Raw genomic sequence first — 27,591 nt, 5'->3', positions numbered from 1 at the left:
TTCCTGATGTCTGTGAGTGTTGCGCCTTGTGAGTAAATGTAGTAAAGAGTAAAGTGAAAGTTAATGAGAGAGAAGGTGACTCCTAGTGTGATGTTACAGTGAATAGAGAGACTGGAATTAGTGAGAGTTTAAATACATGGGTACAGCGATACAAAATCGAAGACAATGTGCAAAAGAAGTTGAAAGTAGAGTGATAAATGGAAGAAAAAAAGCTGTTGCAATGAAGGCCTTGATAAGAAACAGAGGTCTGAGTGTTGCAGCTGCACAAGCCTTACATGAAGGAGTGTTAATGCCAACTTTAACATATGGAAGTGAGACTATGGTGTGGTAAGAAAATGAAATGTCAAGAGTGGAGATGGGACTGCTGAGGAATGTACATGGAGTACAGAGGGTGGATAGGATATGAAATAATGTGATTCGTGAAAGATGTGGAGTTAGGAAGTCTGTGACGCCAGAAATGAAGACAGTGTACTGAGATGGTATGGTCATGTGGAGAGAAAGGATAACAATAGGCACTGTGTTGGAAAATTAGACTCTTGGATATTAAACAAATTGAAATCCATGAAGATCTATGCATATAATGTAAGATCCCTTGCAGAAGATTACAAACTTGATAACCTAATGACTGAACTGGAAAACATCAGTCGGGATGTTGTAGGTTTGAGTGAGATCCACAGAAAAGAAGAAAAAGTAATTTAGCTCGAAGACAGCAACCACCTATTTTACTACAGAGGAAGGGAAAATGAAAGAGTTAGTGGTGTAGGATTTCTAATTAACAGAAATCTTGCAGACAACATTGTTAAATTCAGCAGTGTATCTGACAGAGCAGCATTTGTTGTCATTAGACTGTGCAAAAAATATACGCTGAAAGCCATACAAGTATATGCACCAACTTCTCAAGGCCGGGATGAAGAGACAGAAATATTCTACGATGATATCTCCCAGATTATGGAAAAAGAAAAGACAACATATACAATACTCATGGGAGACTTCAATGCAAAAGTTGAGAAGTCGAAAAATGGAGAAGCACGTATGGGAAAATTTGGAGTGGGAGAAAGGAATGAAAGAGAAGAAATGCTGGTAAATTTTACTGAAATGTATAACATGAGAATAATGAACACAGTCATCCACAAAAGAACAGGGAAAAAGTGGACCTGGAGAAGCCCAAATGGAGAAATAAAGAATGAAATCGACGTCATTACAGCAGATAAGAATAATCTATCTATCTATCTATTGCCAGACGCCTCAATCCCGTTTGGGGTGGCCACAAACAAATCGCCTCCAAGTCGCCCTGTCCCCCGCCATTTCACTCCCCTGCTCCCAACTCACACCCCCCTCTCTCATATACCTCTCCACCCCATCTCTCCATCTCATCCTCGGCCTCCCCCTCCCTCTTTCCCCCTCCACCTCACTCACATACACTCTCTTCGTCAGTCTTTCACCCTCCATCCTCTCCACATGGCCAAACCACCTCAGTGTGTTCCTCATAACGCTTCCTATCACATCCACATCAACACCACAACGCTCCTTTATATCCTCATTCGTCAGCCTGTCTCTCCATGTGACTCCACAGGCTCCTCTTAAATAACTCATTTCCACGGCTCTCACTCTTGACTTGTGTCCTTCCAACAACGTCCAAGCTTCACTTCCGTACGTTAGAGTTGGAATCACAATACTGTCATGTAGTAACTTTTTCACTTCCATGCTCACTTCCCTGCTTCTTATCACTGCTTTCAAAGAACCAGCAACCTTTCTTCCCTGCTGTACCCTTTCAAGCACTTCACCCTCCAAACCTCCATCCTTACTCATCACACTACCCAAGTACTTAAACGTACTCACATTTTCCAATTCCTCACCATCCAACCTCGCTGTACATTCACTGACTTCACCTCTCTCAAAGACCATCACTTTACTCTTCCCTACATTCACCTTTAGATTCCGTTTCTTACACACTCTCTCAAACTCATCCACCAAGCCTTGCAGCTCCCCTTTGTCTTCACTCAACAACACGGTATCATCTGCAAACAACAGTACAGGGAGTTTCCAAACACTATCCTCTCTCACCAGGGCCACTCCAACATCCACTACCCTACCTTGTACCTCTTTTATTACCCCATCCATGTACAGATTGAACAACCATGGAGACATGACACATCCCTGTTTCAACCCAACCATCAAAGAGAAAAATTCACTTAGTTCACCATCCACACGCACTGCAGCCTTCGCACCATCGTACATACTCTTCACAGCATTCAACAACTTCCCATCTATTCCATATATTCTTAACACTTTCCACAATCCTAGTCTATCCACCCTGTCATATGCTTTCTCCAAATCCATGAAAGCCGCATACAACTTCTTTCCCTTCTCTAGAAACTTTTCCACTAAAGATCTGAGAATGAATATCTGATCTACACAACCTCTTCCCTTCCTAAAGCCTCCCTGTTCTTCTCCAACTAATTTCTCTGTTCTTTCTCTAACTCTGTCAATAAGTATCCTACCATAAACTTTTCCTATTATACTAAGAAGACAAATGCCCCTATGATTACCACACACTTCTTTTCCTTTGTACAAGGGAATAATTATACCTGACTTCCAATCCTCCGGGACTCTACCCTCCTCCCAGGCCAATCTGCACATCTTCCACATAAATTCTACTACTATCTCTCCCCCATGCTTCAGCATTTCACTACACACTCCATCAATTCCTGGGGCTTTCCCTGATTTAACTTTCTTCATTGCTTCCACAACTTCTATCCTACTGATTTCTTCCTGTCTTCTCACCTCCCTCCTTCTTCCAGCCATTCCCCAGCCACTTATACTCGTATTACTTCCATCCTCCACGTTCAACAATTCCTTAAAGTGTTCTCTCCATCTGCTCACTTTTTCTCCCTTCTCCACTAGTAATCTACCATTTTTATCTTTCACTCCCCTGCTAACTTCACTTCCACCTTGTCTTACTCTTTTCACCTCTTTCCAGAACATTTTCTTACAGTCCCTCCACTTTACACTCAAATTCCTTCCAAATTCCTCATCCACTCTCTTCTTACTCTCTCTTACTAATCTTTTCACCTCTCTCTTTCTTTCTACATATAACTCTCTCTTCCGCCTCTCAACTTCTTCCACGCCCCTATTTCTCATCCATTCATTGTATGCTTTCTTCTTTTGGGCCACAGCCCGTTTCACCTCTTCAGTCCACCACGCTGTTCCTTGCACCCCCCTCCGTCTTCTCTTCCTTCCACACACCACATCACATGCTGCACATATTTCTTCTGTAAATATTCTACACACACCTTCCACGTCCCCCAACTGCTCCAACTCATATTTGCCCAATCGTTCCTCCACTTCTCTCCTATACTCTGCCTTTTTCTCATCCTCTTGTAACCTTTCCACTCTCCTTGCAACTACTCCTTCCTCTCGTCTTTCCCTTCTTCTATTCCTCCATCTTACTTGAACTTTAACTCTGGCCACCACCAAGTAGTGGTCAGAAAGTCCACTCCCCCAACCTCTATAAACTCTTGCATCCAATATACATCTTCGCATCCTTTCATCCACACACACATAATCAATCACTGCCTTCCTTTCACTCAATTCACCACCCACCCTTCTCATCACTCGCCATGTATACCTGTGGATCATTTTATGCCTGAAGAGGGTATTGGCTATCACCAACCCCCTCCCAGCACAAATGTCCACTAACGCACTCCCATTCTCATCTATATCAGCAGGCACACCCCACTCACCAACTATTCCATCCACCTTCACATTCCCAACTTTACCATTCATATCACCAATCAAAAACACTCTATCATTCCTTCCAAACTTTTCCATGCACACTTCCACATTTGTCCAGAACTCTTCTCTCACTCTTCTAGCACGATCTTGCGTTGGTGCATACACACACACAATCGCCCACATTTGTATTCCAACTTTCAACTTTACCCACACAATCCTTGATCCAACTGATCCATACTGTCTTATGCTCCTCTTCCATCTTTTACTCACAACTATACATACTCCTTCCTTTGCCCTCTCATTCTCACCTACTCCTGCACATATACCCCATCCATATTCCCATTCTCTCACACTTTCTCCTCTCCATTTTGTTTCAGTTATTCCACATACATCCACTTTTGCATCCTCAAGCACCTGGACAATCTCTCTCTCTTTCACCTCATCATTTGCTCCCCTTACATTCCACGTTCCAATTGCAATGTCCTTTGTCCGGTCCTTGGTCGTCAACGTTTGGTCAGTCCTTGTCCGAGGCTTATTGTTTGTTTTTTTAGTTAGTTGTTTTCCGGGGAGGGGCACTAACCCTCCGCCAACCCTTTTAGTCGCCTTTTACGACACGCAGGGATACTGGGGGAGTATTCTTGACAAACCCCCCTACCCCCAGGGGGGGTAACAAATGTCACAGTTATCAACAAGGTAAATATAGGTAGTGATCATAGAATGATGGGTTGCACAGCCAGATTCAATTTCAGAAGTGAAAGAAAGATGATTAAAGATAAAAAAATATGCCCAATAATAGTAAACGAAAACAAAGCAGCCTTTCAGTTGGAAATAAGGAACAAATTTCAGGCTCTACGTAATGGTGAATGTCACATTGATGAGCTGATTGACAGACTTACAAAAGTGCTAAGAGAATCAGCGGAGGTAGTAGGAAAACCTAATACAACCAAAGCCAAGAAATATTCAGAAAAGACACTCGAGCTTAAGAAAAAACAAAAGGAAATGAGAGTAAAAACAAAGAAAGACAAAATAGAAAGAACGGAATTAAATAAGCTTACCAACAAAAGGCAAAGAGAAGAAAAAAGAAAGAGAAACATGGATCAGATCAAAGAAACCATCAAAAATGGAAAAAGTCTGAAACAGGTCAGAAGTAAAATGGCACTAGGAAAGCAACAAATGACATCACTGAAAGAAAAAAACAGTGAAATCATTAAATGCAGAGATAAGATGGTGAAGAGAGTTGAAGAATTTTACAAAGAACTGTATGCATCAAAGACAGTAGTACCAATAGCTAAGTTTTCAGTAGACACAAGTGAAATACCTGAGGTAACACCAGACGAAGTAAATATTTGTCTTAAAAATATGAAAAGAGGGAAGGCTCCGGGAGAAGATGGAACAGTAACAGATTTACTGTTGGATGCAGGAGTAGAAGTACAAAATGGGCTTGCTTACTTATTTACCCACTGTATGACTTTACGCTCCCTCTTCTGTCTTTCTTTCCTTCATTTTTTCCTCTTCCTTCTGCCTGTGGATGACTTCTACAATGAGTGACAAGCCAAATGGTTTCCTGTACACCAGGAAACCATTAACTACGCAAGGTGGTAACCATATAGCCAAATTTTGGCACCTAGTGGTTAGTGGGTAATTATTGCGCTCCAATCGGATTGAGCCGGTGAAGGTTTATATCCAAGGGATGGTTGGGGTTGATTGCTCATGTAATACCACTCAGGTATGAGCGAGGCTGGTCACTCTCATCTTAAATGTCAGGACCAACTGCCTAGACCTGGGCTCCTACACTCCTCATGGAGCAATGTAGGATTGGAGGATAAAACAGAAGAAAATTCCCACAACATGGTGTAAGGCAATAGTTATTTTACTCTACAAAAAAGGTGACTCAAAAGATCTTAGTAACTACTGACCCAGTAGCTTATTATCAGTCATGTACAAACTCTTCACTAAAGTCCTTAAGAACAGAATAACAACAATTTTGGGGGAAAACCAACCTCGTGAACAGGAAGGATTCCGAACCGGGTATTCGACCACTGATCATCTACACACAATGAATCAGCTAATTGAGAAAACGACAGAATATAATAAACCACTGTGCTTAGGTTTTGTTGATTACGTAAAGGCTTTTGATTCAGTGGAGCACATAGCAATTCACTGAGAGAACAAGGAGTGAATGAGAACATTGTAAAACTGCTCAAAAACATATATAAAGAGGGAAATGCTACAGTTCAATTACATATAGACTCAGAACAAATTAAGATTGAGAAATGTGTGCATCAGGGAGATACAGTTTCACCAAAATTATTTACAGCATGAATAGAAAGTATTTTCAGAAAGCTAGACTGGGAAAACAAAGGAGTGAACATAGATGGAGAAAAGCTAAACCATTTAAGATTTGCAGATGACACTGTCCTAATCTCAGAAACAGTGGAGGCATTGAAAGAAATGTTAAATGACCTGAACAGAGAAAGTCTGAAAGTAGGACTGAAGATGAAACAGAGTAAAACCAAAGTAATGTTTAATCCACAAACACCAAAGAGCGTCATCAGAATAAGTGATGAAATTATTGAAGAAGTTGAGGAGTACAACTACTTGGGAAAAAATACTAAAATTAATGAAAGATCATGATAACAAAATAAAAAGACGCATTACAATTGGATGGAAAGCGTTCGGTAAATATAGAGACATTATGAAAAGTAGCTTGCCAGTTTGTATGAAACGAAAAGTATATAACGAATGTATAATTCCAGCTATGACATATGGCTGTGAGACCTGGAAACTGACAAAATCAATGGAAAATAAATTAATCCATTCTCAGAGAGCAATGGAAAGGTCAATGTTGGGAATATTTTTAAGAGTCAGGAAAAGATCAACTTGGGTGAGAGAGGAGACTAAAGTCAAAGATAACACACAAGTTATAACAGAACATCACTCTCATCTTAAACGTCGGGACCAACTGCCTAGCCCCGGGTTCCTACGCTCCTCATGGGGCAATGTAGGATTGGATGATGGATGGATGGATAACAGAACAGAAATGGACGTGGGCAGGCCATATAGCAAGAATAAGGGATAACCGATGGAACAAGAGGCTGACTGACTGGACACCAAGAGATTGTAAGCGTAGCAGAAAAAGGCCAGACAGGAGGTGGAGAGATGAGATAGAGAAATTTGCAGGGAAAACGTGGCAAAGACTGGCTCACTCAAGGAATTCGTGGAAAAGGTTGAGGGAGGCCTTTGTTCAGCAGTGGACTAGTTATGGCTGATGATGATGATGATGATGATGATGATGAAGTGAATATGAAGGAGGAAGGGGACAAGGTTGACCAAGGAGAAGGTGGAGGGATATGGTAGATGAGTGTGTGAGGATGAGAGGTTTGAATGTTGGTGAGGCTAGGGGACTGACAAGAGATCGAGCTGGCTTGACGAATGGTGTGAGAAGAAGCGCATGATCAGCGATTTGGCACCCCTTTTTAACATGACAGCGTCCGGACTGACTCTATCAGATACGTTTATGTGAAGCTACAGAACTTGCTGAATGTTTTTGGTGTATCAGACAGGGCCAGGATTCAGCGGCTTGAATGGTGAGTGAATGGAAGTGTGGCCCATTGGACTGGGCAAATTTGGGCTGTCTGGACATTGCCACTCCTCACCCTGCCCTAGGGTGAGAAAGGAGGTCTTGATGATGATGGTGATGATGAACAGAAAATAAAGAGGAAAGAAACACACATAAAAAAACATACACAAGATTACAGGTGCCCTCCATTCATAAAAAATCTGTTAACAGTTGGAGGCTTGAGGGAAAAAATAATTAGGGGACGTGAGTTTCAAAGAAAAGCAGTCTGGAGAATAAATGAATTCTGATAGTGAGAAGTGCAAATATGGGCGTGTGAGAGTCCAGTCATGAGTGCTACCAGATGCCCATGTAGCACAAAGAAAGTGCAGAGTGGTGGCACAATGGATGCAATTTCATCTGAGCATCTGCCATATGAATAAAGTATTATATCTGTAAACTAATGCAAGGAAGGCAACATTCCATCTTACTTCTGGGGAGGTGGTTCATTTGTAACTGCTCTCATTGTGCTGCAGAACTTACATGAGGCACAACAAAAAGTTTGCATAGACCAAGCTGCAAGCCTTATATGAGGTACAATTTTCAGTGGTGATAAAAAAATGACTTAGGGGAGGTAAAATACCTTACAAAGAATCAGTTTACTAGGAGTTAATTATCAGTAAAGTGTTGTTCTGAATTTCGTCCAGCAGAGTAAGAAGAAGAGTGGATGAGGAATTTAGAAGGAACTTGAGTGTAAAGTGGAGGGACTGTAAGAAAATGTTCTAGAAAAAGGTGAAGAGAGTAAGACAGGGTGGCAGTGAAGTTAGCAGGGGAGTGAAAGATAAAAATGGTAGATTACTAGTGGAGAAGGGAGAAAAAGTGAGCAGATGGAGAGAACACTTTAAGGAATTGTTGAACTAAGAGGATGGAAGTAATGCGAGTATAAGTGGCTGGGGAATGGCTGGGAGGAGGAGGGAGGTGAGAAGACAGGAAGAAATCAGTAGGATAGAAGTTGTGGAAGCAATGAAGAAAGTCAAATTGGGGAAAGCCCCAGGAATTGATGGAGTGTGTGGTGAAATGCTGAAGTATGGGGGAGAGATAGTAGTAGAATGGATGTGGAAAATGTGCAGACAGGCCTGGGAGGAAGGTAGAGTCCCGGAGGATTGGAAGTCAGGTATAATTATTCCCTTGTGCAAAGGAAAAGGGGAAAAAGAAGTGTGTGGCAATCATAGGGGCATTTGTCTTCTTAGTGTAATAGGAAAAGTGTATGGTAAGATACTTATTGGCAGAGTTAGGGAAAGAACAGAGGAATTAGTTGGAGAAGAACAGGGAGGCTTTAGGAAGGGAAAAGGCTGTGTAGATCAGATATTCATTCTCAGATCTTTAGTGGAAAAGCTTCTAGAGAAGGGAAAGAAGTTGTATATGGCTTTCATGGAGTTGGAGAAAGCATATGACAGGGTGGATAGACAAGGATTGTGGAAAGTATTAAGAATATATGGAGTAGATGAGAAGTTGTTGAATGCTATGAAGAGTGTGTATGATGGTGCTAAGACTGCAGTGCGTTTGGATGGTGAACTGAGTGAATTTTTCTCTTTGATGGTTGGGTTGAAACAGGGATGTGTCATGTCTCCATGGTTGTTCAATCTGTATATGGATAGGGTAATAAAAGAGGTACAAGGTAGGGCAGTGGATCCTGGAGTGGCCCTGGTGAGAGAGGGTAGTGTTTGGAAACACCCTGTATTGTTGTTTGCAGATGATACTGTGTTGTTGAGTGAAGACGAAGGGGAGCTGCAAGGCTTGGTGGATGTGTGTGTGTGTGTGTGTTTGTAAGACTGTGTGTATTTACCTAATTGCGATATACAGGAAATGAGCTACACTCATGGGGTCTCATCACTGTTTCTCAGTAAGTCAAATTTTGCTTTAAACTCGTTTAAGTTTTTAGACTGGACAATCTCTTTGTCCAGGCTATTCCACAGGTCTATGCATCTATAAGAAAATCTATATTTCTTGATATCCTTCAAGCAGCTTGGCTTCTTCAGTTTCAGTCCGTGTCCTCTTGTTACTCTCTTATCCCATACAAACAGATCTTCTCTGTCAATTTTATCAACTCCCATCATGGTCCTGAACACTGCAATCATGTCCCCTTCTCTCTCCTTTCCTTTAAGGAAGGTAAATCCAGCTTTTCCAGCCTCTCTCTGTATGACAGATCTGCCAGGCTGGGGACCATCTTGGTTGCTGTTCTTTGTATTCTCTCAATCTTGTTTATATTTTTCTTTTTGTGTGGGGACCAAACTACTGCTGCATATTCTAACCTGGGGCAGATCATGACCACTATCAATTTTTTCATCATCTCCTCATCCATGCAGTGAAATGCTACTCTTATGTTAGTCAAGAGTTTAAACGTCTAACTGTCTTGTTAATATGTTTTTAAGGTGACAAACTATCTTGGACCAGCACTTCCAAATCTTCCTCTTCTTTCGCTTTTGTGACTGGTTCATTACCCATCAAATATTTCAGCGATGACCTCTTAGTGCTTTTACATATTTCCAATATTTTACATTTTCTTGCATTGAATTTCATTTCCCACATCCGGCTCCAATCATGTATCCTATCCAGATCCTCCTGCAGCATTTTACAGTCCTCTTCAGCCTCTACCTTCCTCAATATCTTTGCATCATCAGCAAACTTGCATAACTGTTCACTCCATCTATCATATCATTTACGTAAATCAGGAACATCACTGGCGCCAACACCGAGCCCTGTGGGACTCCACCTGTTACTTCCCTCCATCCAGACATCCTGTCCTTTATTACTGTCCTCATTTGTCTGTCTCTCAAAAAGTCTCTCATCCATTCCAGGAGGTTTCCCTTCAGTCCCCCTATATGCTCTAGTTTCCACATTAGCCTCTTATGGGGTACCTTGTCGAAGGCCTTTTCCGAATCTAAATACTGTATACACAATCCACCCAATCGTCTCTCTCCCGTAGCACGTCAATCGCTCTTGAGTAAAAGCTCAATAAGTTAGAAACACATGACCTTCCACTTCTGAATCCAAATTGACTTTCAGCCAAAATATTCATCTCTTCCAGATATTATATCAATCTATCTTTCAGGATTCTCTCACACAATTTTGTGACCATGCTGGTTAGGGACACTGGTCTATAATTCAGGGGTTCTTCCTTGTTTCCTCCCTTATAAATTGGTACAACATTTGCCATCTTCCATTCTTGAGGCACTTTCCCCTCTTCCAGAGAACACACAATTAAACTGTAAGACTTATCCGCCAGTCGTTCTCTGCTTTCCTTAAGTACCCAATAAGAGACTCCATCTGGTCCCAGGGCTTTCCTTACATCTTGAGTTTCCAGTAACTTATACACTTCCTGTACTTTCACTTTTATATCTTTTATCACTGCATTTCTAATCACTCCCTCCCCTTCCACAAACTCCCTTTCATTAGTGAAAACCGATTGGAAGCATATATTCATTATTTCAGCTTGCATTGCCGCATCTTTATAGACCTCTCCATCTACTTTCAGTTCTGTGATTCCTTCCTTTTGTTTCAATTTGCCATTGACAAATCTATAAAACAGTTTGGGTTCATCCTTACATTTGTCTATTATACCTTTTTCAAAGTTCCTTTCTTCCTCTCTACGTATTCTTGTATATTCATTTCTAGTTCTTTTATATTCTTCCTTTGTTCTGTTATTACTTCTCTTTCTCCAGTTGTTCCAAGCCGTGTCCCTCTCTTTTTTTGAAATCATACGCCTTCTATTAAACCACTCCTTATCCCTGTTTTCTTTCCCCCTTACTCTTGGCACATATTTTTCCACTCCCGAATTACAGAGGTCTAGAAAGATATCCCACTTCCTCTGTATCTCTCTTGTTTCTCTGAATTTTCTCCAATCCACATTTTCGAAAAATTTTCTCAATCCTGTAAAGTTTGCTTACCCAAAGTTGTATCTTCCTGCCCATACAGTTCGTCTCTTGGCATCGCATTTGCTATTATCATCTGGAACTCAATGACCACATGATCGCTTTTTCCTATAGGACACAGATATTTCAAAGATTCAATTACGTTGGGTTCTTTGGTTAGCAGTAAATCTAATCTTGCTGGTGTGTCCTCATCTCGGAATCGTGTCTCTTCTTTGACACACTGCGTCATCACATTATTCATTGTTATAGTTAACAATATAGTGTCCCACAAATCTTCAATACCTCCTGAGTCCCATTCCTCCCAGTTCACCTTTTTACAATTAAATTCACCCATTTAAATTACATTGTTGCTTTTCTCAATCACTTTCTGTAGATAACTAGCCATGTCTGATGACATCTCCTGGTATTCATCATCATTCCATGCTCTTGTCTTAGGTGGAACATAAACTACTGCCACATCTCTCTTGCCATTCTCTCCAGTTTCTAATTTCACATTTATCATTTCAGCCTTACCCTCTCCCATTTCCACAATATCTACATTTATGTTGCTGTTCACTGCTATCATCACTTCTCCCGCTTTTTTTTTTTCTGTCTCTTCACAGTTGGTATTGACCATCTCCTATATGGACATCAATATCCTCTCTTAACTTGGCCTCTACAAAGCACACAACATCAGGTTCATGTACCTCCAAGAAATCGTTGATTTCTAACCTTGCTGATATTAAAACCATCAACATTAGTATATGCCACTTTCAAACTTTTTTTGTTGTTTTTTAATACCCTCTTCTTTCCTTCTCTCTGTCAGTACCACTTCCTCAATTTCTGATCAATAACTCTCCAATAAAACACTGTCTTCTCTTCCTCCGTTCTCTGTCCGTTTTTTGCCTTTGCTTCCTTTACTAACTTCTTTATTTTAGCTCTTTCTTCCACATTTGCATCTCTCCTTATCCAATCATTATTTAACCCCTCTTTGTCTGATAATTTCCATATTCTACTGATGACTTTGTTTACCATTACCTGGGACTTAAACTTTACTTTCAATGGCCTCGCCCCTCCTTCCTCGTACTTTCCTAACCTAAACACTTCTTCAATCTCTTCTTGAGATTTGTTGTTACCCTCCATAACTGCTGATATTATTTCTTTAACTTTACTCAGTTCTTCTCTTTCTCTTTCTGATCTTACTGTCATACATTTTTCTTTTACTCCTGAAATTATTGAACATTTTTTCTTATCTGCTACATCCCTGACTAAAGATTCTCTACTTCTCAATACCTTAACCACTTCCTTCTCCACCTTTTCCTTGCTTTGTTGTTCTATAATCTCTTTCAAAATTACATTTCCTTCATCCTGAATTTTCTTCCACCCCTTTTGTTGCTCCTTGATTTCCTTAATGTGCTCATCTTGCATCCTTGATTTGGATTCATACTCACCTAGTTTACTTTTCATCCTGTCCCTTTCTTCTTCCAACCTCTTATTCTCCCTCTTGAGCTGTTTTATTTCATTTGAGGCAGATTCATTACTCACTTTACATTCTGTGACTTCTTTTTCTTGTTCATCACTGCATGTGCAAACTTTTTCCAGTTTATTCTATAAAACTCTGATCTCTCTCTCCTGCTCTAAGGTCCGCTCCTGCAACTCTCTAATTATTGTCCATACCTTTTTAACCTCCTGGACATTCCTCTCCGCTACTTTCTCGGCTCCTGCTACTCTCGTTTGGTTCAGCTTAGTACTTCTATTTCCCACATCATCTTCAGAGAAGCCAGCAAATTCCCCCTCACCAGTTGTAAACAAAGCACCGTCCCTCTCCACCATGATGCAACTATATGGAAACTTTCTATTTCCACTATATCTTGTATTCTTTATGACCGAAACCTGCATTGTTTTTAACTATTGTCCGACAGGACCACCACTCACGCACTCATTCACATAATCACAATAGGCTGGTCTCCTTTTCACCGCTGATTCAGCAATTATTTCCCCACGATCCAGGAAGAGCTCCGTCTCTGTTGGCGACCTGTATATGTGTGTGTGTGTGTGTGTGTTGGGGTACAAGAAACAGGCTGTAAATAGGCTTTTGCCAGTTTCCTTGCTCACCAAGTGGGTTGCCAGCTCGCTCCGCACAAGCTTAGGGTTCTACTTTTACACCCATTACTTACCACCCTACTTCAGTTCCACTACCTCCTATTGATCTTTCATTTGATTTTGTTATTCTAAACAATTCTGACCCACGACTGCCATTCCTGGGGTGATGATATTGTGGAAAATGCATTACGAAGTGCATATTTTTGGGTCATTCTTGCTGGTGCAACTTAGCAATTGGGCTCAAGATAGAGGGTGGGAATGAGAGCTACCAGTTACTTTAATACCCTATAAATTTTGTGTCATGCTGATCCTTCTAGAACCTTTCTGGTGCATTGTTGAAAATCTCACTGATATGAGGTATGATGCAGCTTTACGAGACACCCCTACATGAGGTATGTCGCAGTCCATGGGTTAAGCAAAACACCGAGAATATCAATACTTTTAGAAACAGGAGTATTGGTTGCAATGAAGATAATAGAGGAATTAGGCAGTATCTATATATCAGTACACTGGATACACTGTACAGTACTTGGTTTTCCTAGCATTGAGACAATGTCAGTTTGTCCCCATTCAGTGATCTTAGATAAGTCTTGATTTATAGAGAATGTTGTGCTGAGTTGGAAGTTGGAGATACCCACCTTTGTCTACCTTTACTCTCATCTTTTTGTTGCTGAGATATCAGGAAATCAGTGTGACAAAGGATGATATGACATAGCAATAGAGTCTGGATACCAGGGAACAGTGCCACACTTAGTCAAAAGCTTTAGAAATATCAAGGGCTATTGTATGGGTTTCTCCAAATGGATTAACTTGATTGATGGATGGTGAGAGTAATGAGACCAAGTATTTCAAGTGAACTGTTCGTGGCGAAAACCATAATGTCCGTCACTAATTTAGTCGTTGGTCTCAGATGTTCAACTATGTGTTTATTAATGACAACCTCAAATACTTTACCACATGATGATGTGATAGCTATTGGTCTATAATCAGAGGGATCAGAGGAACTTCCTTTCTCTGGAACTGGGTGGATGTTGGCTTCTTTCCAAGAACTGGAGAATGAAAAAGTATGTATGCATATTCTGAATAATTCAGTTACAACAAGAACATGTTCTGGGGAACACTTTTTCACAACTACCGGAACTATTCAATCTGGACCTGGGACTTTGTTGGTTGATAATTCTCAAGGATGGATTTTACATATCTAGTCTGTATTAATGGAGCAACTTCTGGAAAGTCAAGTTCTAGTATGGAAATGTTATGACTGACTTACTCTAAGGCAGAATTTCTGGTGAATGTGCTGGCAAGAATGTCAGCTTTTCCATTCGGGTCATTTACAGTGTTTCCATCTGAAGATTTTAGTGGGGGAATGAGTGATGACTTATTAAAGTTACTACTACAGGACTAAGAGTAAACCAGATATTCTACTGTCACTGGGAGTATTTAATAGTTTGGAAGCTTGGTTGTTAAGAGAGTTCAATTTGGTGTGATTTACTATTGTTTTGGCATGATGTTTTGCAATTTTAAAGTGAACAAGGGATTCTCGAGTTTTTTACTAAGTTATATGCTAAATGCTTTTGGGTTGTTTCTCTGGCAGAATTACTCTTGAACCATTTTGGGGATTCCAATCTTTTAGTAAATACCTGACTGGGTGTTAACCCCTAAAGACCGATGTATGACGGTTGTCAGTTTCGGGTCCTGCTACATAAAGTCCTAATACTGATGATCGTAGACAGGCTTTTATTTTTTTTTTTTTCATTCATGCTCATTCCTTCAACCTGTTTCATGCCCAGGCACATAATTCATATGATTTCAGATATTTCTGTAAGGTTATTTGGCAAAAATAATGTTTCATTCATTCATTCATTGCCAGACGCCATGTATCCCAAACGGGGTGGCCAACAGCTTTGAGTTAATTGTTTTACAGGGAGGGGCACTAATCCTCCACCAACCCCAATGTATTTTCCTATTTTCATTCTTATGCGAGGGTTAACTAATTTTATCCATAACAGTTGCTAGTGTGGTAACCATTAGACATATGTGAGTAAAACATACATTTCCAAGTGTGTAAATTCAAGCTCTTGAAATCCATAAGACCAAACTTAACCTTGGTGAAAGGTGAAAAATGGGACCAGACATGTGGCTGGGGGGATAGTCAAGGTGGGTTTTTTTTTTTTTTTTTTAGCGAGGAAGAAGGAACCAAAGGCTAGGAGCAAGCAAAACAGTTCCCTCCAAGAAAAACTAAAACAATACAAAAGAAAGCCAAATTCAAGATCCGTTCACTTCGAGACACCTGGACACACTGCGTTTGAAAGACTGGAGATCACAGGAAGTAGGAAATACAGACAGAGGGAGACAGTTCCAGAGCTGACTTGTTGCATAAATGAAGGACTTGGAGTAATGGTTAACTCTTGCATTACAGAGTTGGACAGAAAATGGATGAGAGTTTATTGCCAGACAGGTGCTATGCACCCGTCATAGAGGTGTAGGGATGCAAGCAGACAGCTCAGAGGAGCAATGACCTTGGAAGTAGCGATAGAAAAGAGATAAAGTTGCAACACTGCGGTGAAGAGACAGAGGTTGAAAGGACACAGAAAGAAGAGCAGAGTTAGTGAGACAAAATGCCACTGAATACACCCTATTAAGAACAGCTGTATTTGGGGAGCCTCCCCACATGAGAGTTGTACTCCATACAGGGGCAAATAAATCCCATGTTTAAAGTCAAGAACTGTGCAGGGGTAAAAACAGTACGGAGTTGGCTTAGCACAACTAATCTCTTGGAAGCAGATTTTACCAGATATGTAATATGATCTTTCCAGGATAATTCTCAAGGGAATGAACCCCCAAGCATGTTCAAGGATGATGGAGGATTGAGCTGGATATTATTAAACTTCAGTGGGCACTCCAGTGGAAGATTTTGTTGGGTTGATAGGTGTAAAAACTAAGTCTTTGATGCACTAAAAACAACAAGATTATTTTTACCTCAGTCAGAGATACGAGCCAGGTCAGACATTAGGTGTGCCATAGCCTTATCCCCCGTTTGTTGTAGTAACTGCTGGAATGGAAGTTGCAGGAACTGAATGGAAAGGTGAAGGGTTGAATCATCAGCACATGAGTGAATAGGGTTAGAGAGTGCAGCTTAGAAGATCATCGACGAATAAAAGGAAGAGAGTTGGTGATAGGACAGAGCCCTGAGGAACACCAATGTCGATAGATCTAGGAGAAGAACGATGGTCGTCTACAACAGTGCCTATAGAACGACCAGAAAGGAAGCTGTAGATGAAGGTACAGATAGAAGGATAGAAACCATAAGAGGGCAGTTTGGAAATTAAAGATTTATGCCAGACTCGATTGAAAGCCTATGACATGTCAAGTGCAACGGCAAAGCTTTTCCCAAAGTCCCGAAAGGAGGATGACCAGGAGTCTGAAAGGTAGGTGAGAAGATCGCCAGTGGAGCATCCCTGATGGAACCCATACTGACAATCAGAAAGAAGGTTGTGATAGGATAGATGCTTTAAGATTTTTCTGTTAAGAATAGTCTCAAAAACTTTTGAGATACAGGATATTAAAGCAATCGGACGATAGTTAGAGGGTTGCGAACGGTCACCCTTCTTTGGGACTGGCTGAATAAGAGCAAACTTCCAGCAAGAAGGAGAGGTACAAGTTGAAAGACAAAGGTGGAAGAGTTTACCTGGGCAGGGTGTAAGGACAGGAGCACAGTTCTTGAGGACAACAGTAGGGACTCCATCAGGCCCATATGCCTTGCTAGTATTGAGGCCAGTGATGGCAGAAAATACATCAGCTGAAGAAATTTTAATGTCAGCCATGAGGAAGACAGAGAGGGTAAGTGATGGAAGAACAGCACCAGAATCATCTAAGGTGGAATTGGAGGAGAAAGTCTGAGTGAAGAGATCTGCTTTATAAGTAAAAGAAATAACTACAGAGCCATCAGAGTAGAAAAGAGGAGGGAAGGATGATGAGGTAAAGTTGTTAGAAAGGTTTTGGGCAAGGTGCCAGAAGAAGCAGGAGGAATTCGAGTAGGAGAGTTGAGAGCATTTAGTAAGGATGAAATTATTTTTAGCAGGGTCCACAGGCCGTACCGGAGCGATAGGACAGATTAAGGCAATAAGGCTGTGATCAGAGGAGCCCAACAGAGAGGAAAGATTAACAGTGTACGCAGAAGGATTAGTTGTAAGGAAGAGATCAAGTACGTTGGAGCTCTCTCCAAGGCGGTCAGGGATATCGATAGGGTGCTGTACAAGCTGCTCTAGGTCATAAAGGATAGAAAAGATGTAGGCTTGTTCACCAGGTGGATCAGTGAAAGGAGAGGAGAGCCAAAGGTGGTGGTGAACATTGAAATCTCCTAGAATGGAGATTTCAGTGAAAGGAGAAATGGATAGAATGTGTTTCATCGTAGAAGTTAGTCAAAGAATTTCTGAAAGTCAGTAGAATTAGGGGATAAGTACACAGCGCAGATATATTCAGTCAGAGAATGACAGGAAAGCCGAAGCCAGAGAGTAGAGAATTCAGAAGAATTAAGTTCAGGAACACAAGAGCAAGATAAGTCGTTGTGTACATATAACAACAGCCACCTTTGGCTTTGAAATGAGTATAGAGGAAGTGAGAGGATAGAGAAAAGGGTTTGCTGTCAGTTGCCTCAGACAGCTGAGTCTCAGTTAAAAAGAGAAGGTGAGGTTTAGAAGAAGAGAGGTGAAATTCAACAGAGAGAAAGTTAGAGGAAAGGCCACGAATGTTGCAGAAATGAAGACGAAGTGAGTCAGACAGTGGTGTCAGGCAACTCATAGAGTCGGCACCGGGAAAGGGGCGCATGGTGGGGGCATTTGTGGTCCCCCCTCCCCCCACACGGTCTTTAGGGGTTAACAGTTCGATACCAGCTTGTATTAAGTCATTAATGCGTGATTGGGTAGAAGTGATGTCAGTGGAGAAGAATGAATGCCATGGAATATCAGCTAGATTACATAATAATCCACTCCAGCTTGTCCAATCAAAGTGCCATCTGGCCACCTTTACTGGGTCAGAACATGGGGTTTTGGGCAAATGACGAATGAGGGTTTGATGAGATTGTGGTCAGAGGATCCAAGTAGTGACAGTACCTCTACCATCTATTCTATCTATCTATCTATTGCCAGACGCCATAATCCCTTAAGGGGTGGCCATTTGACTTTGAGTTATTGGTTTTACGGGGAGGGGCACTAACCCTCCACCAACTCACTAGTTGACACGTAGGGAGCACGTATGGATCGGTTATATGGTTACCACCCAGCGTTGTAAATGGTTTCCTAGCTTACAAGAATCCACTTGGCTTGTCACTCAATGTAAAGCCACTTGTAAAGGAAAGAAGAGCAATAAGAAGTGACATGAAAGATGGGAGATATAGGAAGAGAGGAGAGCAGGCACAGAAAAAGAATGATAAAGGCTAAGGAAGAAGTAGGCAGCACTACATGAAGTGAGTGGATGATGGTCGCCTGGGTTATTTGTCAAGAATAGGTCCAAGAGACAGGCACTATGCTCAGGCTTATCTGGTATTCTGATTGGTTGTTTTCCCAGTTGCACGAGATTAAACGATTCTGCAAACAGCTCGCATTCCAGACCAGTATCGTCAGTCCTGGCACAATGTGACAACCATTCTATAATATGTACGTTAAAATCACCCAACACAGAAATTTCAGTAGTAAGTGTGAGGTTAAGGTCGGTCAACTGTGTGGATATGAAGTCAAATGCACTGGACTCTGATGACACACTAGGGAGCAATAAACTACATGTACAGTCAGGGAAAGTTCCGCATTACCCACCACGCAAAGCACTGGTGTGAGACGGGTGAATGTGAAGCGGCAGCCAGACCTCATGTGTTTGGTAACTGTGAGTGTGAAGGAGGGGGTAGCGGGGTATTTGGGGCAGAGGTGGGTTTGATGATAGGTGGGAATCACGTGTGAGTCTGCAGTGTATGACTAGGATGGTGTGTCTGAGTTAATATAGTAAGGATATATGATAATTATGATGCTAGCATTTTATTTTAAAAAGTTACGTAGATGTCTGTAGAGTTAATTGTGTTGTCAGGAATGTCATGGAAATTAGTTGGATTTGGACAGAGGTTTGAATGCTTTCATTCCTTGTCAACTTTAGCATGAGACATTTCCTTAGGAGTTATCGTAACGATCAAACATATATTCATCTTTTGTGTTGACTCAAAAACAAAGCCACTCTCTCTCTCTCGCTCTTTCTATATACGTAGCCTCTGTGGCACAGTGGTAAAGTGTGCGTTTTCGTACATTGAAGAACAAGGGTTCACGCCACGCCAAGGTAATAAACTTTGGGAGCGTTCTTCCGGCCACGTACTGCTTTGGCGGACATTAGGGGTGCTGTCGTTGAACCAGTGTCGCATACTATAAAGTATGCTTGCACCCAGTTGGCTCGTGCGGGCCGATTACGTTTGGTTCACAGACTACACACACATCCAAAGCCACTCCAACACAACAATTACACTTACAAGCACTTCTCATCCTACACACAATCTCTGCTAGACAGCCTAAGCCACCTGGTAGAGATACAATGGCTATGTCATCCCCATTTTGGTAGGGATAGGCCAGTCCTGCAGTGGACACTCAAACAGCTGATGATGAAGATGATGATGATGATCTCTCTATCTATCTATCAATTGCCAAACGCCTCAATCCCGTAAGGGGTGGCCATTTGTCTTTGAGTTATTTGTTTTATGGGAAGGGGCACTAATCCTCCACCAACCCACTTGTTGACACGTAGGGAGATGATGATTATATCTATCTATCTATCTATTGCCAGACGCCTCAATCCCGTTTGGGGTGGCCACAAACAAATCGCCTCCAAGTCGCCCTGTCCCCCGCCATTTCACTGCCCTGCTCCCAACTCACACCCGCCTCTCTCATATACCTCTCCACCCCATCCCTCCATCTCATCCTCGGCCTCCCCCTCCCTCTTCCCCCCTCCACCTCACTCACATACACTCTCTTCGTCAGTCTTTCACCCTCCATCCTCTCCACATGGCCAAACCACCTCAGTGTGTTCCTCATAACGCTTCCTCTCACATCCACATCCACACCACAACGCTCCTTTATATCCTCATTCGTCAGCCTGTCTCTCCATGTGACTCCACAGGCTCCTCTTAAATAACTCATTTCCACTGCTCTCACTCTTGACTTGTGTCCTTCCAACAATGTCCAAGCTTCACTTCCGTACGTTAGAGTTGGTATCACAATACTGTCATGTAGTAACTTTTTCACTTCCATGCTCACTTCCCTGTTTCTTATCACTGCTTTCAAAGAACCAGCAACCTTTCTTCCCTGCTGTACCCTTTCAAGCACTTCACCCTCCAAACCTCCATCCTTACTCATCACACTACCCAAGTACTTAAACGTACTCACATTTTCCAATTCCTCACCATCCAACCTCGCTGTACATTCACTGACTTCACCCCTCTCAAAGACTCAAATACCATCACTTTACTCTTCCCTACATTCACCTTTAGATTCCATTTCTTACACACTCTCCCAAACTCATCCACCAAGCCTTGCAGCTCCCCTTCGTCTTCATTCAACAACACAGTATCATCTGCAAACAACAGTACAGGGAGTTTCCAAACACTATCCTCTCTCACCAGGGCCACTCCAACATCCACTACCCTACCTTGTACCTCTTTTATTACCCCATCCATGTACAGATTGAACAACCATGGAGACATGACACATCCCTGTTTCAACCCAACTTTCAAAGAGAAAAATTCACTTAGTTCACCATCCACAAGCACTGCAGCCTTCACACCATCGTACATACTCTTCACAGCATTCAACAACTTCCCATCTACTCCATATATTCTTAACACTTTCCACAATCCTTGTCTATCCACCCTGTCATATGCTTTCTCCAAATCCATGAAAGCCACATACAACTTCTTTCCCTTCTCTAGAAACTTTTCCACTAAGGATCTAATAATGAATATCTGATCTACACAACGTTGGGTCTGGTTAGTACTTGGATGGGTGACCGCCTGGGAACACCAGATGCTGTTGACATCCCTACGTGTCAAGTGGGGTTGGTGGAGGATTAGTGCCCCTACCTGTAAAACAATTAACTCTAAGCCCTTGGCCACCCCGTTTGGGATACATGGCGTCTGGCAATGAATGAATGAATGAATCTACACAACCTCTTCCCTTTCTAAAGCCTCCCTGTTCTTCTCCAACTAATTTCTCTGTTCTTTCTCTAACTCTGTCAATAAGTATCCTACCATACACTTTTCCTATTATACTAAGAAGACAAATGCCCCTATGATTACCACACACTTCTTTTTCCCCTTTTCCTTTGTACAAGGGAATAATTATACCTGACTTCCAATCCTCTGGGACTCTACCTTCCTCCCAGGCCAATCTGCACATCTTCCACATCCATTCTACTACTATCTCTCCCCCATGCTTCAGCATTTCACCACACACTCCATCAATTCCTGGGGCTTTCCCCGATTTAACTTTCTTCATTGCTTCCACAACTTCTATCCTACTGATTTCTTTATATATATATATATATATATATAAAATACACTCACACCTCGATTTAAGGGACTAAATGGGGGCTCAACTTGTCCCTTACTTGAAAATGCCCATTGTTTTACTACATATAAAGACAGTTTTATTAGGAAATGCAGTGAGTTTCACTTATCTTACTTATTTATATGATTATGAATATTATTTTACGGGTACTGTATAAAGAAACATATTAATGTGTATAATCTAGACATTATGTATCATTTTTGAATGGTCTTGTCCATTTGTCAAGTAGAATAGAGTCCCTTAAATCCGAAATCCCTTACATGGAGGTCCCTTAAATCGAGGTTTGAGTGTATATATATATATATATATATATATATATATATATATATATATATATATATATATATATATATATATATATATATCAATTCTTATGAATTTGTTTAATTATTTATCCTCTGTCATCGCACTATAAACATCCGCCTGCAAATATTTCCAGTGATATTCTGGTAATTATTCATCTAGGGTAGGGTGTAATAATAATAATAATAATAGTAATAAACAATCTTTATGAGCAATGAACAGTCTTTTCGTTTTCCTTTAGACAAATTGACGTGGGAAGTCCTAATTATAAGATCAATCCAACTATAATTCCTATCGAACATTACAAAATGAAGGCAGAGAAGCATACCTTTGACAGTAAACATGTATTTTACAAGAAGTTCTGTAGACAGACACTGAGGAGAGTGTAATACCATACAAACAATACACCGCTTTTGCACTTTGAGAATACGTCGGATGCATTATCATTAGCTGTTGATACTGTGACGTGAGCAACTCTCCAAACACCCCCAGCCACCCTCCCTCCCACTCACAGTTACCAGACAAGTGGGGTCTGGCTGCTGCTTCGTGAGTATTCGTTGACCACCAATGCTCCGAACAGTGGGTAATGCAGAACTTTCCCTGACTGTACACAGATATACTGCATTTGACTTTACAGTACTAAGGTAATTTAAGTTGTATAATGAGTAATCAAAATCAGCAAAAGTGAAGCTCATGATAGTGTCAACTGCATAAATTTCCAAATGCACTTTTGCATCTTCAGGACAAATACACATAAACATGTACTAGAGTTATATCTTTGGAAGACAAATAGGCAGCAGCTTACCTCAATATAATTTAAAAAGTCATCATAGGTAACCTCTTCATGGCTATACTCCACAAGCACCCACATCTCGTTTTCTAGCTGAGCATGTACTTCTTCCGCTGATGCCACCAATGTGTTAATACGTACATAGCGTGGATGACACACTGAAAATGGACCAGACCAATGAAATAGGCTATATAACCACAGTTTGCCTCTCTGTACAGTATCTCTCACTTAAGGATAATTTGCATTAAGGATGTATATTTTTTTACACTTCCTCCTGTTAATGTATTTGTTATAATGCTACAGAGTTCCTTGGAGGGAAAATTACAAAATAAAAAATTTGTATGCCAAATACACATTTCACACCTTATACAGTCAAGCCTCGTCATACGTTTACTCGCTAGGTGATAAATCGCTATAACAATCATTGTGATGGCCACATATGACAATCCTAAGTGGACGCAGTGATGCACGCAAGCCAATACTCAGACATTTGTCCCAAGATAGCTGCCCAATGTTTACATGTGCGAACCGCCCATTTCAGGTCTCTGCGCAGGCAGCCTCCTTCGCGCCACCCCTACAAAGATCCCAACATTCACGTGTCACGCATCTGTGACCGTCTCCTTTCGATTCTCTGAGTTACTTCTCGCTTGTGTAAGGTCACCAAAACACTATCGTTACTGCCAAATAACAGTGCAAGTACACAACGAATAGTGGTGCATGTGTTACTAAATCGGGAGATAACTTTTTGTGTGTGAAACTCATAACTTAGAAATCACATCTGGTGCTACCCCCAGTGGAAAGCAAGGTGCTACTGATGCTGCTGAGGGTATGACTAAAACGGAAAGGCACAGCCTTTCCCTTGATGTGAAATTGAACATTACTAAGCACTTTGAGAAAGGATATAGAAAGAGCAAAATCGCGAAGGCCCCAGTCCAAGATCTCTACGGTAATAAAGAAATCTAATGCTGTCCTGGTGGCATTGAGGAATATGCCTATCACAACTACTAAATGATTAACCAGAACAAGGGAGACTATAATAGAGGAGATGGAGCATCTAGCTATGTGGGTTAATGAACTTACCTGAGCGATGCAGCCTCTACATCACCGTTTTATTTGCACTATGGCTCTCAATCTGTGGATCTCAGGAATACACAAGGAATGGAGGCTAAGGAGGAGTTGAAGGCCAGCACAGGTTGCCTTGAATGGTTTATGGCCCATGCTGCCTTAGACACGTGACCATGCATGGCAAGGGTGCTAGTGCTGACCACAAGGCAGCTGAAGCCTTCCCTGTGAAGCTGAAGGCAATCATAAAGGACGGGGGTTACTCTCCAAAACATGTCCTCAACTTTGATGAAACAGGCCTGTTTTGGAAAGTATTTCCTGGAGGACTAATTTAGGTAAAGAAGAATGACGTGCACCAGGGTTTAACCTCCGCCACATTAATTCTTATCAACCCAGTTACCTTCCCTGAGTCATTGTTTTCGGACTCTCTCTCTCTCGCTCTGTCTCTCTCATTATTTTAATATTAAGTCGATTTTTTGTCATCAGATCAAGTGTTTCTGAGCTACAACTCTTCATCACCCTCAACTTTTTGTAATTCATGCCTCTTGGGTGGGTGTGATGCCAGAGATGAGTTGCCAACACCGCAGTAGACGGGCATGAATCTGCCACTGCTGGGCTACAAACAAGAGCTGAAATACTAAATGTGTGGTATTTGATAACTGCAGTGTGGCAGGGCTTGGCAACTGCTCTGATGGCGTAGAGGGAGAATCAACGTTCCTATGGAAACCAATAATGCTTCCTCATGCTTGAAATTATGGTGCAGAGATCCATGCTCATGTGCAGCAATCAGCGCAACCAGGGGTGGCCTGGATATTGCCTCATATGAGGCGATGAGTGCGGCGGGGATTAAGGAGGCTAAGGACTGCTTCACTTTCCGCTTTGGTGTGAATGCAGAGGGGAGCCTTAAGTGCAAACCCCTCCTTGTTTATCACTGAACCTCCTGGAACTTGCAAGTACATGAAAGAGAGCCCTGGGGTTATTTAACCCCTCCACTGCAGCTACGGTGACAAAAGTGAGGTCCCTGTTGCGGCAATCCACCTAAAAGTTTCCTATTTTCTATTCAATAATTTTCATATTAATACACAAGAAAAAAAAAAAAATACATGCACAGAAAGCTAAACCCTTCTATTTACCTATGAGCACTTCAGTGAATGTCTAGATGCTCCTACGTTGTCATAGAGATCAGTGGAAGCAACATCATTTTTGGTGTTTCTATGCATTGCTGTAGCTGTCCGTCATCCTCAGTGACACCCACCACTGCCCACCACCCTTCACTTCAGCAACATGCGCCACTATGCGCATCACTTAGGTTTGCACTATGGTGTATGTGTCACTTTGCACTTCAAAATCATTATTTTAGACATTATAAAATGGTGTTATACTGAACAGTGAAAAACTAGTCAGTACAATAATAGTAAATATTGCAAAACCCAATGAAATATATTTATACAGCTTACAACAGACACTTTCATTTTCCAAATATTTTATTCACCTACACTTACAATTAATTTCTTTCACTCATTTACATTTTATGAGTCACTTTTCTAGAAGCTAGAGGGAGGCGGCCTGCAGTCCTAATGGACCAAGGTTCGAATCCCGGCTGGGGCAGGGAACAGTTTAAGGATCTGAATTTCATAAAAAGCAGACTTTTCTGATCTACCAGATGACCCGCCAACATGTCATAAAAGTACCCCCGCTAATACCAGTACACCAGTCCTCTATGAGACAGCCCTAGCATATATTCAGTATGGATGGTGGGTGTCAGTGCTGAAGTGGTGACATGGGGAGATGTAGGACTCCTGGGCCCCAAGGAGGACTACTGGGACTTGGGAATACGCACTGAAGCCTTTGCCCAGGGTCGGGGAAAAGAAAAAGAAAAAGAAAAAAAAAAATAGCTGACAATTGTGTGAAAGGCATGGCAGAAGTCTCCCAGACATATGCCAACCTGACACTCTGGGCACCATGTTGTCACTTTCCTTTGTTCTTGTTCACTCCTGCTAGCGTTCATGCAAACATAGAAGAAAGCTAAAATGATGAACTAGCAACCCCAAGTGTGAATGGATGAATGTACAAAGTTCTCGGGGCAGTATACAGGGTGCAATTTTTCAAACAGAATTGCAGATTTTAAAAGGAACACTGCAGTCTGTCAACAGGTCCATTCAGAAGCAACGTAGCAGTGAAGGGGTTAAAAGAGTAACTCCAGGGTATGGCTGACATCAGCTTTCTGCCGCTATTACAAGGCAGAACACCTATCCCCCAACCTTCATGACCATGCCAGCCTGAGCCATCTGGCAAACTGTTTTCTCTTGCCTGCTGACAACAACCCATGCCATCCTGAGGGCATGGAGGACTTGGTGGATAATATCAAAGTGGTGTGCCTGTCCTCCAACACAATATCGTTGCTCCAGCCAATGGACCAGGACACCACTGCCACTTTCAGGACCCAGTGCTTCCACTGCACCAAGGAGCACATGGTGAGGGTGAGTGACTCAGGAGTGATGCAGTGCGACATTTCTGGAAATATTATACAGTAATACTATATAAAGCATGCTATCAACAACATCATAGCAGTGTGGAAGGAGGTGCAGCACAATGAATACTGTTAGGCAAAAAGTATGGCCAGAGTGTATGTATTCCTTCACGGGGATCCTGGCAGCAGAGAACATGTCGTGAACTCCTGGACCTCTTGTACCAGGTGGACTTTGAGGAGGTCAATGATGAAATCGTTCAAGAGGTCCTGGACAGCCACACTAAGCAACTCTCAACACAGAAGCCTAATGAGCTCAGTACCAGGAGGCGGAGGCACAGGATGGTGGCAAGGAGGACGAGCCCCTTCGTGTTTTCAGCACTGAGACCTTGAAGGAAGTCCTAGCAAAGAAGCACGAGGTAACTCCTTACATCCAAGACACGGACTCAAACCCAATGAGGAGTGATATGGTGATGAACAGCACAATGCAACACTTGAGGCTATACAGGGAGCTCCTGAGAACTAAGAAAATGGAAGCACAGAAGACTGACAACTAAGAAAACGGCAGCACAGAAGATCACCATCATCTCCTTCCTCCTTGCCACCATCACTAAAGTCGCGCCAAGGCCATCAACGAGTGGGGTGCAAATGCAACATCCTGTCACCATCATTGTCACCTGGCTCACCCCTACATTGCCCTGCCACCACACCACCACAATCCCCCGCTGCCACACCATCACATTCTTCCTTGGCCTCGTCACTACACTCTCCATCACCCTCACTGCATAGCCCTCAACCGGCCTCACCATATCACTTTCCCTTAGCGTTACCATTTTGCTCTCTCCTTCTCTCTCTGCCTCCGGAGGACCTGCAGTGACTTTTCAGGCCCTCCAGCTGTTCCCCAGCATCAGAGGGGAACCCTTAGTGATGACTCGGACTGGCCTCGAACATACTTCAGGTGGGTGGCAGATTATTATTTTTTTTCTTTTCTTTTTTTCCCCCCAGTTAAAGGTCCTCTCCCTGACCCCACTGAATCCATGTTATATCAACCTCAGTATAAGATACATTGC

The 27,591-nt window shown here is 41.9% G+C and overlaps 1 protein-coding gene across 3 annotated transcripts in view; it reads right to left on the bottom strand.

Annotated features, from left to right (window-relative positions):
• Positions 1-27,591, bottom strand: part of Nsun5 (Nop2/Sun-like domain containing protein 5) — a 146,140-nt gene that overhangs the window by 81,405 nt on the left and 37,144 nt on the right. For all 3 annotated transcript variants that reach the window (XM_080272271.1, XM_080272264.1, XM_080272276.1), the window contains one exon: positions 23,008-23,150. In XM_080272271.1, the coding sequence (XP_080128397.1) occupies positions 23,008-23,150 (143 nt within the window). The remainder of the gene's footprint in view (positions 1-23,007; positions 23,151-27,591) is intronic.

Source organism: Coenobita brevimanus, chromosome 6 (genome assembly GCF_032717465.1).
Source record: "Coenobita brevimanus isolate Jiangsu-jjx chromosome 6, ASM3271746v2, whole genome shotgun sequence".
NCBI lineage: Eukaryota > Metazoa > Arthropoda > Malacostraca > Decapoda > Coenobitidae > Coenobita > Coenobita brevimanus.
This window is presented reverse-complemented; position numbering and strand designations above follow the sequence as displayed.